The 23,852-nt window shown below is 39.2% G+C and overlaps 1 protein-coding gene across 1 annotated transcript; it reads left to right on the top strand.

Annotated features, from left to right (window-relative positions):
* The first annotated feature begins 1,367 nt into the window (after nucleotides 1-1,367).
* Nucleotides 1,368-16,416, top strand: LOC113119736 (NLR family CARD domain-containing protein 3-like). Its single transcript, XM_026289368.1, has 9 exons — nucleotides 1,368-1,538; nucleotides 1,976-2,047; nucleotides 4,564-4,668; nucleotides 5,178-5,294; nucleotides 7,046-8,824; nucleotides 11,102-11,275; nucleotides 14,789-14,962; nucleotides 15,762-15,935; nucleotides 16,356-16,416. Exons 2-9 carry the CDS (start codon nucleotides 1,998-2,000, stop codon nucleotides 16,360-16,362), a joined length of 2,580 nt encoding a protein of 859 aa, XP_026145153.1. The 5' UTR covers nucleotides 1,368-1,538; nucleotides 1,976-1,997; the 3' UTR covers nucleotides 16,363-16,416.
* Nucleotides 16,417-23,852: the final 7,436 nt, after the last annotated feature.

Here is a 23,852-nt window from a genome sequence, read left to right as displayed (position 1 = left end):
CTTAAAAACACGTGCAAATGATAAGCTTTTCGTGATGATGCACAGTGGCCCGTCAACTGTCCTGAGCGTCTTTTTAGGCTGGCCTCTGCCAGTCGATTGAGATCGCCAGGGGCCCCCCTCACCCATGGGACCCTATAATCTTCACCACCTTTCACCAAACTAGCGATGGCCCTTCTTATGGATGGATGGTAAATTGTACATTTTGTACTGTGGTGATGGTGGACAGGGTCTTAACTTGTTCATCTTATATATCCAAAAGAGAAGCAGCTGTGTTTTGTTTAATGAATTAAAAAAAATTGGCTTATGACTGCTTTGAACTGCAATTCTAAGTCTGTTAAGATAAGGTTAGTTACTTTTTGCTAGTTTGTAGCTATCCTATTGATTTATTTGATACTTTTTAGCCTTTGGGCTGTTAATGAAGGAAGTGAACTCGGCAGTGAAGCAGTCAGTGAGGAAGTAATTAATTAACAAGCAGTACTGAAGCAGCAGCAGAAGGCTTACTCACGTCTTCATAAGTCCACCGAGCAAAGACACACTGACAGTCAGATGCAAGTGCTGATGGTATGTACTCTAAGCACTCCTTCACCACAGTCTGTCACTCTCTCTGTCACCTTAATCTACTGGATCTTTTTGCTGCCTTTGACACTGTAACCCACCAGATCCTCTTATCCACCCTTTAAGATATAGGACATCAGAGGAACCGTATGTTGTATAACAGCATTCCCATGTGTCATCAGCTACTGCTGCTCTGAGCTTCTCTGATTTTGATAGTGATGTTGTGATGTGATTTCATTTTGTTCAGAGACTTACCAAGCCAAATGAAGAGTTTATGTTTATAGAAAACACATGAACATAAAACAAGGTGGCTGACAGAAACTGTTTACTGATTTTTTCCCCCTTACAATATGCTGCTGTATGTATGTGAATTAATAGTGAAATAATAATAATAATGAGAAAACTGAAAATAACACATTTTCCTTAAAGGTTCACATCATCAAGAGTAAATCCATGTATGTACAGTAAATTAAAATATCTGCTGGACAGTGGTTTTCAGCATTTTTGACTTGAATGTCTCCATTGTCCAACACTATATTCAGATGTACCCCATACTGATCTAAGGCTGAAATACATGACTTTTAAAATCTGAACAGATTTAAAAACACTAAGCACCATACACTTACTGACTTTGTAAATAGTTTTTTACTATTTGCTAACATTCGGTCTTAAAATCTTTAAATGTCTACTGATCTAGTAATCAACCTGTTTTTGGACTGAACTGGGTGTGTTGAATTTTTCACTTTAAACAGGATTAGCAACTTTTGCTGTAAGAGGTTAAATAATTTTCAGAGTTTTACCGCATGCCACTTTAAACCAGGACATACACGTTTCTTTAAATCAGAAGAAACGTACATCAAAGTGTTTAATGGTAACATTGGTAGTATCTAGTTGCCTCTATATGGGAATTTAGGTAGTGAGAAACACACGACAGGAACAACAAACGTGTTGGGAGCCTGTGGTAAACTACAGTAATACTGAAGGTGAGTGAGCATCAGGTGAGCTGCATTCAAGTTACTTCCTAGTTAACATGAGAAACTCATTTAATTAAAGATAAAATAATAAACATTATTTAAAGTAGCATGGATTTCTTGGTCTTATCACATAAACTGTGTTTTTATTGTACATATAGGTATATGCTTAAGTTACAGTTTAGTTTTTTCTCTCTCTACATTTTTAGTTAAAAAATACTGACATGATTTGAGAAAATATCTTCTAAAAACACTAAACCCCATTTTAAATTTCTTTGAAAGCATTTTAAAAAACATTTACATAAATGGTAAAGAAATAGGAAACATTTAGTATTTTATTAAACAAGAAACATTGAGAAAATGGTATTGTAATTTAAAAAAATTTAATTAACTTCTGAATGAATTAAATTAGCGTCTGAATGAATTTCTATATCATTACACTTGCACAGCTCCATGAAAACAGAATGAATCATGGAGGACCAGGAAACATTCATTAAAGGAGATATTTCTACAGGATGCAGGTATGTCAAAGTTCATGTGTTCATGTGAGGGCTTGTCTTTATCATATTCTGATGCTGGACCTTGAGTGTCTAAACTACAAGAGCCCAGATCTATGTCAATAAATATATAGATGGGTGGGTGGCATCATACCATTTAAAGTGTTTCAGAAATGAAGTGTTTTTGAACATTTGTGATCCAGGGGTCACCAGACTCAGTCCTGGAGGGCTGATGTCCTGCAGAATTTAGCTCCAGCCCTAATTAAACATGCCTGAATCCGATAATCAAGGTATTACTAGATATATTATGCTGCGTTTCCACCTAAACTACCCAGAATATTTGTACCAGGAACTTTTTTCCCCAGGGACTTTTTTTCCCCCCAGACCTGTTTCTTTCTGCGAATCCACCGCAGCCTAAAGTACCTTGAAGATTATGCAAGTAACAACTGCCTCCTTTCGTTTTCATTTAAACATAATAACAGCTGCAGAAATGTACTTAGTTCAGGGAAATGTGTATATAGTGTTCCTGTAGCTCATTTGGTAGAGCATTGCACTAGCAAGGTTGGGGGTTCGATTCCCTGGGAACACATGATAGGTAAAAATTGATAGCTTGAATGCACTGTAAGTCGCTTTGGATAAAAGCGTCTGCTAAATGCATAAATTTAATTTAATTTAAATATAATATATACAGCCATTACAATGAAACAAAATATTATTTAAATTTGCCTTTTTTATTTTCATTTTAACATAAAGATAAATTGAATACAGACCAAAGATAACCTGTTAGATTTACCCAAAACGAATTATATTTTATGTTTAATCACTAAAGAGACATCAGAGCAAGCAGCACATATCAGAAGGTCTACTGCGGTGGAAACCAGGGTTGCAGGGTTTCATATTCTTTGAAGCACCCTTGGGCTCTGCCATTGGCTAGCGGACCCCCACCTGCTGTTAGCATTCCATTGACTCCCATTCATTTTGGCGTCACTTTGACAGCAAATAACTTTACCTCTGAGGTGTTTAAAGACTCCATTTATCCATTCATTATTTCTAAAGAAACACGGAAATGTATAAAAGGCTCCATTACCTTGTATCTTACGTTATGGTTCCGTAGAAGCAGTTTTTGTAAAAATAGGCTAACGATTGCGTCATAAGTCTCTGTCACACAGTAGAGAAATTACCGTATGGACAGGAGCAGAAGCTCGCAGGCAATCTTTTACTGTCTATGAGGCAATCGGGGGGACGTGGAGGCATGAAGTCAAGAGAGAAGCCCATAGAGAGTACATAAAACCAACAGGACAAAATTATTCAACAACGTCTGCAAGATTCGGTGGGTGATTCAGATTTCTCTTGGCACAGCGATTAGAAGACTTACAATTGTCAGACAGTTTGCTCACGTGACATCTACATCATCAAGCTTGGTTTGAGTCTGTGCAGTACGCTCGACACCCAGGAAGTACGTGCTTCTCCGTTGAATCCAATGGGGTTGCTGTGTCCATTTATTTTATTGTCTATGGGTTGAACTCAGCCGATGCTGTGTGAACTCAACCAATCAGGATGTTTAGCGCTCAAGTCCCGCCCCCGAGAGTTCCGGAACTTTGAAAAAGTACCACCTCGCCTGCAGGAACTTTCTGAGGGGTATTTTTTGTTACCCGGAACTTTATTTAGTTCCTGGTTCCTGCGGTGGAAACACAACGAGTACCAGGCCAAAGTCACTAGTTCCTGGGTAAAGTTCCTGCGGTGGAAACGCAGCATTAGAAACTTCCAGGCAGATGTGTTGAGGCAAGTTGGAGCTAAAAACTGCAGGACACCAGACCTCCAGGATCAAGTTTGGTGACCCTTGTTCTGGCCACATAAAGTGCTAAGGTGATACTGTACAAGAGATATTCTGGTCAGTTTATATGTCCAGACATGTGATGAGAAGGGTGATGTTGTTGGGATGGAGGTTGGAATGGTGTTAGAAGACACCTTGTTAGTTAATGCTGTGCAAAAGCATTCATTCTGGAAAAATGTTCCATCCCGCTCTGATCTTATCCGAGTCTTACCTTGTCCTCATCCTCCTCTTCATATAATCCTTCAAATATATCTCCTGCTTTACCAATAACTTCCATTTTACTCCAAAATAGAAAAGCTCATCTGTTTCCTTTTATACAGTTGTGCTAAAGCTCTGATTTCTTAGTGAACAAATCAAGAACTGTTCTTTTGAATTTGCTGAATTGGTTTAAGGATTTGTTACATGAGTTGTAGATTTTGGAGTTTCATTCCTGATGTTTGACTACTGACCCAGTCACACTGATAGTCTAGACCAGAACAATACTGACAAATTAATTAGATGCAAACAATTTATAGCACTAATAAGACACAATTATGTCACATATTGGAAAACTTAAAAATAAAAAAAGTGTAGAAATCATTGGTAAAATATACATATATGGTTGATTATCTGTTTGAGATCAATCTACAGGTACAACTCAACTAAATGAATTGTCTGCTGTCATCTTTTCTTTTCTGTTGTTTCTATATTGAAAATAATTTCACAGGCAGAGATCAGACTCATTGGAGTTAACCTGTGTATCCATGAAGAGTGATTGGTCTATGGATGGGCCATTAGAATTTAAGGAAAGACACAAATCAACTGATCTGAGGTTTGGCTTTTTTCTTTAGACAGACAGGGAGAACATTGATACACAAAAATATGCATGCAGGGCATAATTTGGCAAATAACCACTTATCAAAATTCAGAAATGAGAAAATGATGGAAGCATTTAAAACTCTGCTTCTATTATAAAGCACAGAAATAGCAAGTCGGTCCTTCAGTCTTGATTTGGGCGGACTGGAGCTAAATAATGGCCCTGGATTTTCCTGCACAGAGTGGCACAACACACCACCATAAACCCACCAGTTCATTATGCACACAGACATTTTTAACATCACTTACTAACATAAAGTAAATAAATAATAAAGAAATAAAATGCCATCTATTTTTTCAATGAATGACTGGCATACTGACAAACTAGATTTAGCTACATTACTTACAACAACAACAAAATAAAAATCTATGTTAAAAAATGGATGGATGGATTGTGAAGTTTATCTACTTGTAATACCAAAAGTGAATTATTGTCTCTATTCTTTTGTTTCTATTCTATTAAAGAACAATCCACATAGATAAATCCAACTCCTCAGAGTCCAGCTGTGTGTCCATGAAGGGTAACAGATATTTGGGCAGTCCAGGAAGATTTAAAGGAAGTGACACATCAACTGATCTGCGGTATAATATTCTGTCTTGACCGACCAAATTCTGGATATGTGTTTGCATCTATGCTTTTATAAATAACTATGTATAAATAGAAAATAAGACTGCCCTGTAAGAAAGACTATTGTCACATCCAAGATGATATCATCTCGCCTATCAGGATCTGGCTAATTGGGTTCTTTGAACAAACCTGCTGTTGATGATTAGTATGGCTGGATTGAGTTATCTGAGATAATTGCACATTCACGAAACTTAAAACCATGATCAGCAATGCAGTGATTGGCTGGTGGCAAGATAGCAACTTAATGACATCATATAATTAAAAAAGACACCTGATGGAAAACTTGACACATTTCTGGACTATAAGGACACAGCCAAGTCAACAAAACTACATAAATGTTATAATAGATAAATGAAATGCGCACTGTTTTTATATTTTTTTTACATGATTCCCAATTATTTAGATTCACGATTTAGAATACTTGTACAGTCTTTATATTTTTATTTCAATTAAGTAATTAGCTATTCATTTAATTTTATATTTGGACAGATTTGTTACGTGGCAGCATTAATGAAAGTTACTTATTGGTCAAGATCAAGTTATCTGCATCTCCTGCGCTCCATCAAGCCACTCCCATAATAGCCATCATCACTCAAATTAATGCACTAGTCTACATTATCTGTATAGGACGTGTGTAAGAATCAAATACAATTATGAAGTAATCATTTTATGACAAATCAATATTTCAGTGAGTAAAATTGGCTGTGTCTAGTAGGCTATTATGGACAATGACATTATTATATTATCTTTAAATAAATTTTCAGATGATTATTATATTAAATATTGTCCCTTGTTCAGTAGGATACTCTTGTAATAAAGTAGCGGTGGCAGCGGACATATTTTGAGTATCAGTTATGGTTTAAAAGATGTGATCTAATCATGTTTATATAAAATAAGCCTGCTCCCGAGCAGGTTTAAGCTCACAGACCTGTTACTATGACAGCTTTGAAGAACCAAATGATCCAAAATCATGCCAATTCATCAACAATCAAATCCAGCCAAATGAGTTAGCAACGTACGTAGAAGATCCATCTGTGTATTTTTCCCTCTCCATATGCCTGCCCTAACCCAGTTTTCCCATGTGTTTGATTGCTCATTAGTTCCAGGTGTGCTTCGTCATCCCCCGGTGTCCTGTGTATTTACAGGTGCATCTCAATAAATTAAACTCAAATTTTGAAACTCTTGTATTAAATAAATTCACTGCACACAAACTGAAGTAGTTAAAGTCTTTGATTCTCTTAATTGTGATGATTTTGGCTCACATTTAATAAAAACCCACCAAATCTCAACAATGTAGAATATGGTGACATGCCAATCCGCTAATCAACTGCTGCTAATCACATGCAAAGGTTTCCTGAGCCTCTCAGTTTGGTTCATGAAAAGACTGCTGATCTGACAATCATTGACACCCTTCACAAGGAGGGTAAGCCACAAACATTAATTGCTAAAAAAAAAGCTGGCTGTTCACAGAGTGCTGTATCCAAGCATGTTGTTAAAGCAATATAATAACTAAATTATTCAGTTGGTCTGAATATCAGCACAGCTTGTGCAAACAAATCACAGCCATGCTGATATTCAGACATACCGCAATGTCACTTATATGGTGTTGTCCATTTATTTGTTTAATTAAGTTTAATTTACTTTTATATAATTTATAATAATGTTCTGTAATCTGAACATATGTAATCTGTTATTTTAATTGCAGTCATTACTCTCAACTGATCAAATCAAATCTGCTGAAAAAGTTTCGGTGTCTGTATGAAGGAACAGCGACGCAGAGAAACCCAACACTCCTGAATGAGATCTACACAGAGCTCTACATCACAGAGAGTGAAAGAAGAAAGACAAGTAATGAGCACGAGGTGAGACAGATTGAGAAACAGTCCAGGAGAGCAGCAACAGAGGACACACCAATCAAATGCAATGACATCTTTAGGCCTTTACCTGGACAAGAAAAAACCATCAGAACTGTGCTGACAAAGGGAGTCGCTGGCATTGGAAAAACAGTCTCTGTGCAGAAGTTGATCCTGGACTGGGCTGAAGGGAAAGAGAATCAGGACGTCCAGCTCATATTTCCACTTCCTTTCAGAGAAATCAACTTGATGAAGGACAAAACACTCAGTCTTTCAGATCTTCTTCATGTATTTTACCCTGACACCAAAGATATGGAAATATCTAGTGATGAATATAAAGTGTTGTTCATCTTTGATGGTCTGGATGAGTGTCGTCTGTCTCTGGACTTTAAGAGTAAAGTGAAACTGTGTAATATATCTGAATCAGCTTCAGTGGATGTGCTGCTGATGAACCTCATTTTGGGGAATCTGTTTCCCTCTGCACTCATCTGGATCACCTCCAGACCAGCAGCAGCTGATCTCATCCCCTCTGAGTGTGTCCATCGAGTGACAGAGGTACGAGGCTTCAATGATCCACAGAAGGAGGAATACTTCAGGAAGAGAATCAGTGATCAGAGTCTGGCCAATACAATCATCTCACACCTGGAGTCTTCAAGGAGCCTCTACATCATGTGCCACATCCCAGTGTTCTGCTGGATCTCAGCCGCTGTTCTGGAGAAGATGTTGAGTGAAGCAGAGAGTGGAGAGATTCCCAAGACTCTCACTCAAATGTACACACACTTCCTGATCCTTCAGACCAACATCAAACATGAGAAGGACTATGAGAATACAGTCAAAGATGAAGATATGATCCTCAAACTGGGGAAACTGGCTTTTCAGCAGCTTGTGAAAGGCAACCTGATCTTTTATGCGGAAGACCTGAGAGAGTGTGGCATTGAAGAGAAAGAAGCAGCAGTGTACTCAGGATTGTGCACTCAGATCTTCAGAGAGGAGTTTGGCTTGAACCAGGGGAAAGTCTTCTGTTTTGTCCATTTGAGCATCCAGGAACATCTAGCGGCTCTATATGCACATCTGTCCCTTATGAAAAATAACAGAAATGTGTTTATTACTCTGTCTTCTTGTCCTTTGAAGCATTTGAAGAATGCTTTAAATGTTTCACTATCTAAGCTGCATCAGAGAGCTGTGGAAAAGGCCTTGAAGAGTAAAAATGGACATCTGGACCTTTTTTTGCGTTTTCTTCTGGGTCTCTCATTGGAGTCCAATCAGTCTCTCTTAAGAGAACTACTGACACAGACAGGAAGCTGCTCTTACAACAAAGAGAAAACAGTTAAGTACATCAAGCAGAAGATCAAGAGGAATCGCTCTCCAGAGAGATCCATCAATCTGTTTCACTGTCTGAATGAACTGGGAGATGATTCACTGATGCAGGAGATCCAAGATTATCTGAAATCTGGAAAAATAAAAGAAACTAAACTCTCATCTTCACAGTGGTCAGCTCTGGTTTATGTGTTGCTGACATCAGAGCAGAAGATGGATGAGTTTAATCTGAAACAGTTTATTGGAGAACAAAATACAGCAGATGAAGTTCTTCAGAAGCTTCTGCCTGTGGTCAAAGAATCCAGATCAGTTCAGTAAGTCAGACTGAAAACATTCACTAGACTGATAAAATAGGATCACATTTATCATTTTAGCATTTAGTTTTCTCCCAATGTTCTTCACTATTTGCTGATGTTGAACACTTGTCTGCACTACTGCCCTTTATGTGTATCAGTGGCTTAGCCACGGGTGTGCCAGGGTGTGCCTGTGCCACCCACAGTGGCAGCTGGCACACCTAAAAATAGATGCAGAATTATTTTTTATAGTCTCAATAAAAAATGTTTACTAAACTTGGGCTATTGTTGTTTACTTAGAATATATATATATATATATATATATATATATATATATATATATATATATATTGTTCGCGACTCGGTTGATTCAGATCGGCACTTCGGAGCCTGTTCGCGACTCGGTTGATTCAGATCGGCACTTCGGAGCCTGTTCGCGACTCGGTTGATTCAGATCAGGACTTCTGAGCCTGTTCGCGACTCCGTTGATTCAGATCGGCACTTCGGAGCCTGTTCGCGACTCGGTTGATTCAGATCGGCACTTCGGAGCCTGTTCGCGACTCCGTTGATTCAGATCGGCACTTCGGAGCCTGTTCGCGACTCGGTTGATTCAGATCGGCACTTCGGAGCCTGTTCGCGACTCCGTTGATTCAGATCGGCACTTCGGAGCCTGTTCGCGACTCGGTTGATTCAGATCGGCACTTCGGATAATGTTCGCGACTCGGTTGATTCAGATCAGCACTTCGGAGCCTGTTCGCGACTCGGTTGATTCAGATCGGCACTTCGGAGCCTGTTCGCGACTCGGTTGATTCAGATCGGCACTTCAGAGCATGTTCGCGACTCGGTTGATTCAGATTGGCACTTCGGAGCATGTTCGCGACTCGGTTGATTCAGATCGGCACTTCGGAGCCTGTTCGCGACTCGGTTGATTCAGATCGGCACTTCGGAGCCTGTTCGCGACTCGGTTGATTCAGATCGGCACTTCGGAGCATGTTCGCGACTCGGTTGATTCAGATCGGCACTTCAGAGCATGTTCGCGACTCGGTTGACTCAGATCGGCACTTCGGAGTATGTTCGCGACTCGGTTGATTCAGATCTGCACTTCGGAGCCTGTTCGCGACTCGGTTGATTCAGATCAGGATTCGTAGCATGTTTGAGATTTTTTTAAATTCAGATCTGGAGTCTTTTTTTTTTACCTGTCGATTCAGCATGTACATGGACCCACACACAAAGGTACTCTAGACGGGTGTGCCAGGTAGGGTGACCACCCGTCCCGTGTAGTGCTTGCGCGCACAGCGTTTGAAGCCCAATACATGCCTCCCACAAATTGAGACTGTGTCACGCATAATCAATGCTTGCTCAAAAAAAGTTGGTCGCTATATCTGGAGTCACCAACCCGTCGATCGCGGTCGACAAGTCGATCTTGGAAGCATTTTAAGTCGATCGCGAAGATTTTTCAAAATCTGAGAAAAAAAGGTGCGAGCCTCCAGTGCGAAACAGACGAGACATTTATACTTGACACAACTGTTTTAGACTGAAAACCAGACCATACAACTGATTTAGACGCGGGTGCCGGTGTGATGAGATGTACTAATATCCGTCTGCTCGGGCATGATTGTTTTAGGCCTGTAATTGATTGATTATTGTTGAGGTAATAGGGATGGCACGGTTCGCTGAAATAAAAAAAAACCAAACCGTTCGGTTCACCACACATGGTTCGGCACGCGCTTTAACTTAGATCTGACAAAGCATCTGTAATATCATCTGTAATATGGCTTGCTATAAATGGCACGTAAAAAACACAGGGTTCAGCTAATAAATGTTTCTGTTGATGCATGCGCATTCTGGCTTCCCAGACATTACAAAAACATGAAAAAAAAGATCTATAATTGAGCAACTACAATTCATTTTAATCCTATAATTATATATTATAATTTATTTAAAGTGAATAAATTGTAATGAAAAATAAACAAAATGAAATAGCTAAAGTTCAAAATTATCGTATTTGGAAGAAAATTATGACATTTAACAATTAACTACATTTGACACGACCTGCAAATTAACACTAGGAGTATGGTTTGACGGAAGCAGTGTGACAAAAATACTATCCCATAATTTTGCACAGTAATCTGACAATAAATGTGGCACACCCAGATTTTCATATGCACACCCAGAGTCTCTTTTCTGGCTACACTACTGATGTGTATGTTATAATATCTTTTTGAATTATAGTTCTCACATTTTGTATTTAATTTCAGCTGGTATCTGTTCATTATGTATGTTCTTTATCCTCTACAGTTTGAGGGATTGTGGTGTCACAGAAGAAGGTTTTATTGCTCTGGCTTCAGCTCTGAGATCAAACCCTGAACACCTGAAAGAACTGGATCTGTCTGGAAATAAACTAGGAGCATTAGGAGGGAATATGCTTTCTGATCTACTGAATGATCCTGACTGTAAACTGGAAAAACTGAAGTAAGATCATCTCTCTGAGAATTATTAACAAATAGTTTATTGTTGTAGTTTTGACAAGGATGTATGATTATCTGTAGAGTTGTATCCACATATCTGAGGCTAGCAGATTGGCCAGAGAACTGAAAAATCCCCAGTATAGGTCTCGTTGTTAAGATGGGAGAAGCTGAGTCTGAGATAAAATGGCAAAAGGTGCGAACCGAATGCAGATAAACCGTCAATGGATAGAGAAAAGTCAGCAGTATTTATACCATGGTGTTGATTAACTTAAGTGCGCTCCACCTGTGTTAAGTAGGCTAAGTTGCGTTCTCCTCCCGAACCTTGTTAATAAAACATCATTTTTTTGCCAGTATGGTCTGAAGGTGATCTAAGTCAAATTGAGTGAAAATCAGACCAACAGTCCAGGGCGAGATAAAAAAATATATTTTCAACAAAACTCCACCAGACACCGCCGCTGAGCTCCAGACTCTCTGCTCAACCATCCACATGCTCTCCATGACGCAGAGGCTTAATCTCGCCTCTACCAGCGTCACTTCCAATTTTTTCCCTGGCATCCTCTAATCTTTTGACCACACACAAGACCCAGTTCTCCTTAGGCACTGGGTCGCAGTGGTAGGACTCCAATGAGCCTGGGCCACGCCCCAAATCTCACCACAGACAAGCCTCACTCATTTCCTGCTTTGGCTAAACCTTTTACTGTGGCTTTTCCGGTCGCAGTATTGTATGCAGCCGGGCCTCCAGCTCTTGTAGAAGATGCTAATATGAGGCTGCCGTGAGAGGCACAGGCCATGTTGCAAATTAATTTCAATCAGGACCACTTCCGTCAAGTATATTTATGACAATTATAATTGCATACAGTTAATGTTGGCGGTATGGTTATGTTCTGAGCAACACTCCAAGTGCCTGTCCATGCAGCCATGCTTGGACAGAGCAGGGAGAGCAGTAAGACAAACCCCCCTGGGGTACAGAACAGAACCATTATAAGCATATATAATTACAATTCAAAATTACATGAGTTGTAAACAAAATGTCGTAGAGACTGCTTCCAATGAAGACACTGTAAAGAAAGAATAAGTTAGATCGGATTACAGGTTCAGTTGGTGGAGTTGGGGTTGGAGGAGGGAGTTAATTGCAAGCAGCAATGCGATGGAAGAGACACTGAATAAAGGGAATTTAAATAGACTGCAGGTGATAGGTGTCAAGACTGGATTGGTACACATCAGGAACAGCTGACTGTCAGCTGATGCAAGCGTGACTAACATGGCCTGACTGAACTAACGCGATGCTCGATTTTTGGGTAAAGTCGCTAAAAGCCAGGTCTTTTGTTGCGGAAAGTTGTTAAACATCATAGAAGTTGTGACATAAAAGGATGTTGCTGTAATTTTGTAACCATGATGCAAACGGCATAGAATACACAAAGAAATTACTCAGATTTTCCAGAGTCTTCCCAGAGCCTTCCCAGTTGAGTGTATATGTTCCTTTAACTACTAGTGATGCTTACCCGTAAGATGACGTGACTATAGAACTCCTGTCAGATGCTGCGAGGCCCACCCAGTCGAGCAAACCATGCCTTTTCTGTCCAACTACCGGCAATGCTTACCTATCCACTGACGTGAGTATTGAACTCCTGTAAGATACTATGAGAGCTTTCCTGGTTGAGTGAATGTTTTCTTTCAACTACCAGTGATTCTTAACCGTCCCTGCTGCAAGAGCCTCCCAGTCACATAACCCATGGAAGACTTTTCCGTCCATCTACTGGTGAGACTTATCCATCTGATGCCGTGAGTATTAAACTCCCATCAGATGCTGTGAGACCCTCCCGGTCGCACAACCCCATGGAAAACTCTTCCGTCCGTCTACTGGCGAGACTTACCCATCTGATGCTGTGAAGATTAAACTCCCGCCGAATGCTGCGAGAGCCTCCCAGTCACGCAAACCTTGCCTTCGGTCTACCGGCGAGGCTTACTCGTCTGATACTTCAATTATGGAATTCCCGTCAGATGCTGCAAGCCTGTGCCAGCAATCTTGCATTTCCATCCTACAGTCTTCCCATCCCTTACCTTTTCCATGGTACGGTCAGCGAGGCTTACCCCTACGATGCCATGAGTCTTGATCTCCTGTTGGATGCCGCGAGAGCCTCCCGGTTGAGCACAATATCAGAATTTTCATATCATGGTTATTATGGCCATAAGATTTCACAATATCAATATTAGGGGAGTAACGGTACGTGTATTTGTACCGGACCGTTTCGTTACAGGGCTTTTGGTACAGTGCACGTGTGTACCAAATGACCGAATGCAATATTTTGTGTGCGGAACATATACATTTCGTGTTTCCAAACGAACATATTAAGTGGTGGAAGTCTCCGCGTTCAGCGCAAATCCCGTCCTGCAGCTTATTCTAAGCCGGCAACACACTGGCTGCGTGGTATGATTGTGGCATTTCTGCTGCGTGTCAGTTGCATGACGGCATCTTCGCATTTTCTGTGTCTTTACACACCAGAATCGTGGCTGACGTGGCGCTGGCACGCTGCTCCTTTTGTAGGTGACATAGAGGGAGACCGCCGACAGACCAGGATCTTGTCTTCACGACAACAATATCTATACTTCATGTTGAGCATAAATAAAAAGCCTACTGATAAAGGACACCGTCAACAGTATTGACGGCAAAATAGACTATGTTTGACAGGTGCAATATGCCAGTGTGACATAATTTTTTTTATGTATTTTCTTTTTCTGCTGATGACAACCCCCATCCCCCTCCCCCCTCGCAGTAATTGTGCACCCCCGACACTTTGATAACCAAAGTATTCGTATGCATTGTGAAACTCTCTAAAATGGAATAATTTTTTCTTTGCGTACAAAAGTATCCTCTTAGCTTCGCAAAATTGAAGTTAAGCTAGTGATGTCACATGGACTGTTTTACCGATATCCTTACTATGTTTCTGGACCTGGGAATATTATAGTTGCATTGCTGTCCATGGGAGTGTCAATTTCATAAAAACTGAAGAGACCAATCTTAATTTGTGTTCTGAAGAGGAACAAAGATCTTATGGGTTTCAAATGAGGTTGAGTAATTAATGACAAAATTTACATTTTGGCTGAACTAACCCTTTAAAGGGCTTTGCAATTTCAAGTTTTACTTTCTCTTTGGAGTGTTACAAGCTGTTTGTGAATAGATACGATCCCTAAAGTTGCAAAGACTAAATTCTCAAACCCAAAGTAATATTCTTTATAAAAGTTAAGACTTGTACACACCCTCCTAAAACGGCTCGTTTAAACACGCCCCCACATGTCTACATCACTGTGTGGGAAGATTTGCATAATGCCACCCAAATGTTCACACAAAGAAAGAAGGCATAACTTTTATTCTCGCTGTAGTATTGTTTCAATGGAACTGGACCGGAACTGTTAATGATGTCATGGATTGAGTCCCTCTTTCTAATTGTAAAGTTGCTGTTCATCTGAGCTGTAGATCCTGAACAGAGAGATTGAAGAGTGTCTTTGTTCTCTACAGGTTGAGGGACTGTGGTGTGACATATAAAGGTTGTGCTGCTGTGGCTTCAGCTTTGAGATCAAACCCCTCACACCTGACAGAACTTGATCTGTCTGGAAATAAACTAAGATCATCAACGATGAATCTGCTCTCTGATCTGCTGAAGGATCTTCATTGTAAACTGAAAATACTGGGGTAAATCATCTGAGAATTGCACACACTACGCAAATAAATATTCATAAAATGTTTATGTTAGCTCTCATAGGATCCATTTGTAGAATTTTAGCATGTCAGGAAAAGTACCAGGTGTAAAAAGGAGAGACAGTGTGTAGAACGAGACAGGTGAGTCTCCATATTGTTGTGATGGTGATGATGAGCTGTTTTACAAACGCATGTTTTGTGAGTTTGCTTTTAAACAGGGTTCCTCATTTCCAGGTTGAAGGGTGGGAGTGGGCGCAGCCATTTGTAAATTGAAAAAACAGTGTTAACGTCTACTGCACGTTGTTATTCCTTTCATTATTTCCCTATAGTGGATAATGATCCGGAAGTCTGTCCCATATGCTTACTTTTGCTGAAAGTAAGAAAAAAGGTGGATAGAGAGTGTTAAATAAATAAAGCAGATAGTGACCCCAATGCAAATTTGACTGACTGTACATTTTCACTTATTAGATGACTACTTACCAAATAGATAACAAATGGACATAATACTTATTTTATAATTGGGAAGAAATATGAAATAAATGTAGAAGTCAGTGCAAAACTTTAAGCCTTCAGACTTTCAGGCTAGGCTTTCACGAGCCAACCTAAAGTTAATCGCATTTCATCCAGCAATTATTCATTTACAAATTAAGCACTGAACAGAATGCAACATGTTGAAGCGGGTCTGAACGTTAGACTGTATGTTTAACTGTTTGCTTCTGATGGTGAAGTCTCTGTTTATCTGAGCTGTAGATCCTGAACTGAGAGACTGAATGGGTTTCATTGTTCTCTACAGGTTGAGGGACTGTGGTGTGACATATGATGGTTGTGCTGCTCTGGCTTCAGCTCTGAGATCAAACCCTTCACACCTGACAGAACTGTATCTGACTGGAAATAAACTAAGAGTCTCAGATGTGAAGCTGCTCTCTGATATGAAAGATGACCCAAATTATGGACTTCAGATGCTTCTGTGAGTAATGATGACTAAAAATGGCCATATATTTTAATTGAAATTGAATTTTTCTTTTATAGTTTTATAGTTCCTGGTACTATAAAAATAGTATTATTATGTTTAATTTGATTAATGTTTGAGTGTATTAATGATATTTTGAATGTTGTGATATTTTCAATTTCTCTTTTTTTAAAAAGCCATAACATTATTATTTTCCCACATCTGTCCATTAAAATATGTATCACAATTGTTTTAAGGGTCAAAGGAACAAAGTCATCATACATGGCATTCATTTTGGATTCGACACCATAGGCATTTTGACACATTTTATCACAGGATTATATTATCATAGTAATAAAGCAAAGTTTGTTTTAATTGTTCTAAAGTGGATAATGCAGTAATGCCACCCACATTTGACTGTCTGTGTTTTACTTTCAGGTTTTAGATGTTAGTCTGATCTTCTCTGGATCAGCTGATGGTGAATAAAGAGACACTACAGATCACATTCAACAGAATCAACAGACACAAACACATAGTGATCATCACACACGTGTTTGTGTGACTTTCCAGAATCATCCCTTTGTTAATTCAGTCAAACAATGAAACCTGAAGCCTATTTATTCTTATAAATAGTTTTACATTACAATATTACCATTTGTTTGTGAAAATATATGTCTGGTCAGTTCATATTAGAAAATATTTAAACTCAACATAAAAAAATCTATTTTATATGGAATTGAAATCTTTGTTTAAGAAATTAATTAAAGGTGTTAACACAATCTGCACTTTGAATTGGATGATTTATCTTATTGACCTCAGTATGGATTTGTAGCTTATTTATCCTTGAACTGTACAAGCAACAGACCTGAGGGAAACCATCCAGGAGCTTTGACAGTGTTGAACTAAGGGAAAACGGACACAAAGTTACACACTCATATGTTACGAGCAAAGAATGATAGTTCATACGATTCACTTTATAAGAATTAGAAAAATTACCAGTGTAACATTTTAAATATTTTTTTATTTTTTATAATCATAGTTGTTAAATAGACAGAGATTTTTTCACAATAGACAAAATGAAAGTGAAGTGACATTCAGCCAAGTATGGTGATTTAACCCATCCGAAATGCACACACACAGAGCAGTGAACACACACACACACACACACACTGTGAGCACACACCCGGAGCAGTGGGCAGCCATTTATGCCGCGGCACCCGGGGAGCAGTTGGGGGTTCGATGCCTTGCTCAAGGGCACCTAAGTCGTGGTATTGAAGGTGGAGAGAGAACTGTACATGCACTAGCACCACCCACAATTCCTGCCAGCCCGAGACTAGAACCCACAACCCTTCGATTGGGAGTTCAACCCTCTAACCATTAGGCCACGACTTCCCCTACAAATGTGTTGCTTCCATTGATTCTGTTGATACACATTTGAATCTAAAGTAGCTGTAGTTGTTGATAATGAACAACAAGCTGCTGTTTATTTCATGTCATTTATCTGTTTACTTCAGGTCATTTCTCATTGTTTGTAATCTGATCCGATACTGAAGTGCCGCTGTAGTCGTTTGTCTCCAGAGCCAGAAGATTCTGTATGTAGTTTTGAGGCCTGAAGTCGTTCTGTTGAGCCCCTAAACACACAACCCATGAAGATTGTGATGAGATAATCACATGTAAAGAAGAGACTATTTATAGATTAATTTCATTAAATGTATGCAACTAGATAGTCACAAATATTCATGGTCTATATGAACAATATTTGTGTGACTTAAACTACAACTATTGTATATTGAGAACATATTAATCTCCATACTGGAAAACACTTGTTTTAAAGTGTTTTTAAAGTGCAAATATTTGATCAGAGGAGTGGATTGTGCATTTTTTGCTCTGCAGACCAACTCGGGTCTACGATCTAGAGTCCACCAAGCAAAGACACAGACAGGCACTGCAATGCAATGTTAGCCATTGTCAGATTGAAGTTCTTATGTTACGTACTGTAAATACTCTTGGTACTCCTTCACCAAAGCCTGTCGCTCGCTCTGTCACCTTATCCTACTGAATTTTTCATATTCATTAACAAAAAAAAGTTTAAATGAAAAATAATTATTATATACATTAAAAAAAGCTAATAAAAAAGCTAAAACTGTAACGACATAACTTTAACTGAAATGTAAAAAAATAAAAAAATAAAATAAACCCTTCCAATCTGATTATGCTTTTCAGCCATACACCACGTCCTGATCTGAATCGAATAATTTGTGATATGTGATCCGATTGGAGCACTTCCAAACAGTGAATCATTTTGCGATGCAATGGTTTAACTGATATTCAGAGTTTCAAAGGGCTTGTTGTGTTTTTCACTCGCTTTCTGTATGTAATTTGTTGTTTGAATAACAGTGGACATTAAATCATTACAATGAATAGGCCTAACTTAGGCCTAAAATGTTTTTTATTAAACTGAGATTACACTAAATAAAATTTCCGTCGTATTAAAAGCATTTCATAAATAATTTCAAAAGCATCCTCCCCTCTGGTTTTATCACAAATCGTACCCTGTGTAGGCCTATATCTACAAGCGTTTCTGACGGTGGGGATATGTCTCTCCATCTTGTAGTGGTCGAGACAGTCGAGCATTGGGCTACTTTTTAATCTTGACATTGAGTGTTAATGGCGGTGCAGGCATCTGAAATCGGAATGTTTCCGGTCAAGAGCTGCATCCCCTCGGTGGCCAGATTAAACAAGACATGCAAACAAATGTATCTGCTGATTATGGGTAATAATTTTGTTTAAAAAAAGAAGGGAAATCGATTATTTTAACCACTGACCTACAAACAGTCACTGGGCCAACAGACATGAATTAAGTTACAGTTAAAACAGTTACAACTTATAAAACACATCACTATAATTGCTCAATCAAATAAGTATTTTTATTGTCTTTTTATTATATTTAATAATTTATTATTATTATTATTATTATTATTATTATTTTTGCTAATATGGAATAATTTTGTAAATGCGCTGGTCAAAGACTGTGCCATTGAAACGCAGGTACAAGATCAGGTTATTCCAGTTATGCAGGGCAAGCATACAGTACTTTGTTGCATGAAAATGAAAGTAGTTTTACATACGCCATTTTACACCTGGGCAGAAGTAGATCAGAAAATATACGTTTAGTAGCCGAATGTTTTTGTTTAATTGTAGCTTGATAATTAATATCTTATGAAGGAATTTCTTGTGGATGGCATATGACCCTTTTGAGAAGCTGTAATGTCACATTCCGTTCAAGGTGAGTCTTCAGGTGAGTCAGCTAAAATGCAGATATCCCTGGTTTAATCTTCGCTCAATTTTAAACGTGGTAAAAGGTAATATTATATCAGTGGCGTAGCCACGGGTGTGCCAGGGTGTGCCTGTGCCACCCACAGTGGCAGCTGGCACACCTAAAAATAGATGCAGAATTATTTTTTTATAGTCTCAATAAAAAATGTTTACTAAACTTCGGCTATTGTTGTTTACTTAGAACATTTTTTTTGTTTTTTGTTTTTTTGTTCGCGACTCCGTTGATTCAGATCGGCATTTCGGAGCCTGTTCGCGACTCGGTTGATTCAGATCGGCACTTCGGAGCATGTTCGCGACTCGGTTGATTCAGATCGGCACTTCGGAGCATGTTCGCGACTCGGTTGGTTCAGATCGGCACTTCGGAGCCTGTTCGCGACTCGGTTGATTCAGATCGGCACTTCGGAGCCTGTTCGCGACTCGGTTGATTCAGATCGGCACTTCGGAGCCTGTTCGCGACTCGGTTGATTCAGATCGGCACTTCGGAGCATGTTCGCGACTCGGTTGATTCAGATCGGCACTTCGAAGCATGTTCGCGACTCGGTTGATTCAGATCGGCACTTCGGAGCATGTTCGCGACTCGGTTGGTTCAGATCGGCACTTCGGAGCCTGTTCGCGACTCGGTTGGTTCAGATCGGCACTTCGGAGCATGTTCGCGACTCGGTTGATTCAGATCGGCACTTGGAGCCTGTTCGCGACTCGGTTGATTCAGATCGGGACTTCATAGCATGTTTGAGATTTTTTTTAATTCAGATCTGGACATCGAAGCAGGAAGTGTTTGTCAAACAGTTAATTGGTGATGAATGAATATTTGGACTTGAGTTTTTTTTTTTTACCTGTCGATTCAGCATGTACATGGACCCACACACAAAGGTGGACACACTCTAGACGGGTGTGCCAGGTAGGGTGACAACCCGTCCCGCGTAGCGCGTGCGCGCACATTGTTTGAAGCCCAATACATGCCTCCCACAAATTGAGACTGTGTCACGCATAATCAATGCTTGCTCAAAAAAAGTTGGTCGCTATATCTGGAGTCACAAACCCGTCGATCGCGAAGATTTTTCAAATATCATCTGTAATATGGCTTGCTATAAATGGCAAGTAAAAAAAAACAGGGTTCAGCTAATAAATGATTCTGTTGATGCATGCGCATTCTGGCTTCCCAGAAATTACAAAAACATGAGAGAAAAAGATCTACATTGAGCAACTACAATTCATTTTAATCCTTTAATTATATATTATAATTTATTTAAAGCGAATAAATTGTAATTAAAAATAAACTAAATGAAATAGCTAAAGTTCAAAATTATCATATTTGGAAGAAAATTATTACATTTAACAATTAACTACATTTTGACACGACCTGCAAATTAACACTAGGAGTATGGTTTGACGGAAGCCGTGTGACAAAAATACTATCCCATAATTTTGCACAGTAATCTAACAATAAATGTGGCACACCCAGATTTTCATATGCACACCCAGAGTCTCTTTTCTGGCTACACTACTGTTATAAATGTTAATAGATGCAACCTTTTTTTTCTTCCTCCAAACAGAATTGGCCACCTGCGCCACTTAGGCTACTGTGAGTTTAAGATTATTTAATCGGAGAAAAAAAAGTATCAAAATGTCTGACCTAATTATTTTAGTTGCTTATGTACGATTTTATTTAGAATCTTGTTTCTCATAGTCTGAGGGTCCTTTAGGTGCTTTTTGTAAATTCCAAGCATGTTTTCATGTGTCTTCACTGAGGAGAGGATTGAGTTTGGCCACACTGACATAAAGCCCAGATCAGTGGAGTGTTGCAGTGATGTTTGTCCTTCTGTAGATTTCTCCTATCTCCACATATGATCATGGAGGTCAACTAGAGTGACTATTAAGTTCTTGGTAACCTCACTAACCAAAGCCCTTCTCTATCAGTTGCTCAGTTTGACCAGAAGGCCAGCTCCAGTAAGAACTTAATAGTCATATAGTTTATTGTTAAAGACGTTTTCTGCATTACCATTATGTTGTATGGGATGTAAATTGATGTGGGAAAAATTAGTTTTAGTACTTACATGCTTTCCATTTTACTGTAAGTTTGGTTAGTAATCTAACTGCAATAAAAATGCAGCTTTGTGTAACAACACTGACCTTGAGCACCTATGAGTATGAAAACAGAAAAGGGCAGATTCATAAATTTGAATCTTTTGAATGTCATTTTGTTTTGTTTCTGTTTCTTCAGACCTACACATGTGCAGCTCCATGAAGACTGCCTGAATCATGGAGGATAAGAAAACGTTCAGAGATGGAGATTTTTCTCCAGGACAAAGGTACATTTAAATCTTTATATGATCTTAATTCTACAGAAAATACATTGCATTTCTAATTTACAGGGTGTTCTGGGTGTTTACCTTGAATGTCAAGATTTTCTGGATTATTGTATCTGTCATATTCTAGTGCTCAGATATAAAATCAATGTATTCGAACAACAAATGTGCAATCCGAATTGGCAACAAACATACAGAATTCTTCACCCAGAAAAGAGGAGTGCGGCAGGGCTGTAGCCTGAGTCTAACTCTGTTCAACATTTACATCAATGAGTTAGCGGTGCAGTTGGAACAGTCTACAGCCCCTGGACTCTCTCTACAAGACAAGAACATCAAGCTATTGCTGTACGCAGATGATCTGGTGCTGCTGTCCTCCACCCCACAGGGACTACAGCAGCAGCTGGACCTGCTGGACAACTACTGCCAGAACTGGGCCCTGGCAGTAAACCTCAACAAGACCAACATTATGGTCTTCCAGAAGAAGCCCAGGTGTCAGGAACACAGAGACCAGTTCAGTCTAGGCAGCACCGATCTAGAACACACGATGCAGTACACTTACCTCAGTCTGAGCCTCACTGCATCAGGGAGTTTCAGTCCGGCAGTGAATGCTCTCAAAGATAAAGCTCGAAGAGCTCTATATGCAATCAAGAAAAAATTCCAAAATATTGAAATACCGATTCCAATTTGGTGTAAAATCTTTGATAGTGTGATTCAGCCCATAGCGCTGTATGGAAGTGAGGTTTGGGGTCCACTCAGTGATCAGAGCTACACTAGATGGGACAGACATCCAACAGAAGCTCTACACACAGAATTCTGCAAAATGATTCTAAAATTACAAAGAAGAACACCCAATAACGTATGTAGGGCAGAATTAGGCCGACAGAATCGCTACATTTTAAAGCGCTACAAACCCAAGAACTGAACCCTGAAAAAAATTCCACTCAGTCAGCTAGTTCTGAGACTTACTAACCAGACTAACTCTACTCTACAGTGTGCCTGTAGCTTTCTCTATTTCAGTTTTATCACGTGATAGAAAGTCTAAGGCCTTCTCAAGCCGAAGGGCAAACTCATCTAATCTGCGGCCTATTATGCATCAAACTAAGATTGATGTAAAGACAAAAAGCACTGCCATCAAGTTAGCACTTTTAAACATTCGCTCACTAAAAAATTAATCATTTCTAGTCAATGACTTTATAACCACAAACAATCTGGATTTTATGTTTCTAAATGAAACACAGCTAGAAGACAGCTACAGTGCAACAATCCTAAATGAAGCAGCCCCTCCTAACTTCACTTACATGAGTGTTTGCAGGACTGTTAGGAGAGGTGGCTGCTCTATTTAAAGATGACTGTCAAAGCAAGCAAGTGTCATTTGGTCAGGTTTCCTCAGAGTTTGACTGTTTTGCAATTGCAGGGGATTTTATTATTCACATAGATAATGCAGAAAACAAAACTACAAAAGAAATGATAACGGTTCTAAACACCTTTGACCTGATTCAGCATGTGCATGGACCCACACACAAAGGTGGACACACTCTAGATCTAATCATCAGTAGGGGTCTAAACATTTCATCCATTGTTATTAAGGACGTAGCACTATCTGATCACTTCTGTATTTTCTGTGATATATTGATCTCTGCTACAACTGAATCTAGATCTGTCTCTGTCAGAAGGAGATGCATAAACGAGAACACAAGTGTACTATTTATGGAGGCTATATCTTTAACACCAAGCATTTCTGCAGACTCTGTTGATATTCTCCTTGCACCAATAATAGTCAGTAAGAAAACAAACAGACAGAAATCAGTTTGGAGAAGATCAACAGCAGTTCAGACTATGAAAAGACAATGCAGAAAAGCAGAGCGGATGTGGAGGAAGACGAAACTTGAAATTCACTATAGCATCTATAAAGACAGCCTTCATGCTTTTAATGTGAAACTAGCCACAGCTAGACAGAATTTCTTCTCAAACCTTATAAACAGTAACTTAAATAACACTCGTACTCTTTTTGCCACTGTTGAGAGACTGACAAACCCCCCAAGTCAGATTCCCAGTGATATGCTATCAGAGAGCAAATGCAATGAGTTTACTTCTTTCTTTTCTGAGAAGATCATCAATATCAGGAAGGCGATTAGCACATCCTCAAGTAATGCAGAGGTCAGACAGATTCGGCCAAAATATCAAAAAGATACTATGTCTATTTTTGAAACAATTGATAGCAAAATTCTGGAAGCCATAGTGCAGCAACTAAAATCATCAACCTGTTGTCTTGACACACTTCCCACATCTTTTT

The sequence above is a fragment of the Carassius auratus genome, chromosome 19, assembly GCF_003368295.1.
Source record: "Carassius auratus strain Wakin chromosome 19, ASM336829v1, whole genome shotgun sequence".
Lineage (NCBI taxonomy): Eukaryota > Metazoa > Chordata > Actinopteri > Cypriniformes > Cyprinidae > Carassius > Carassius auratus.
The sequence above is the reverse complement of the archived record's forward strand: the minus strand, read 5'-3'. Positions and strand labels throughout refer to the sequence as shown.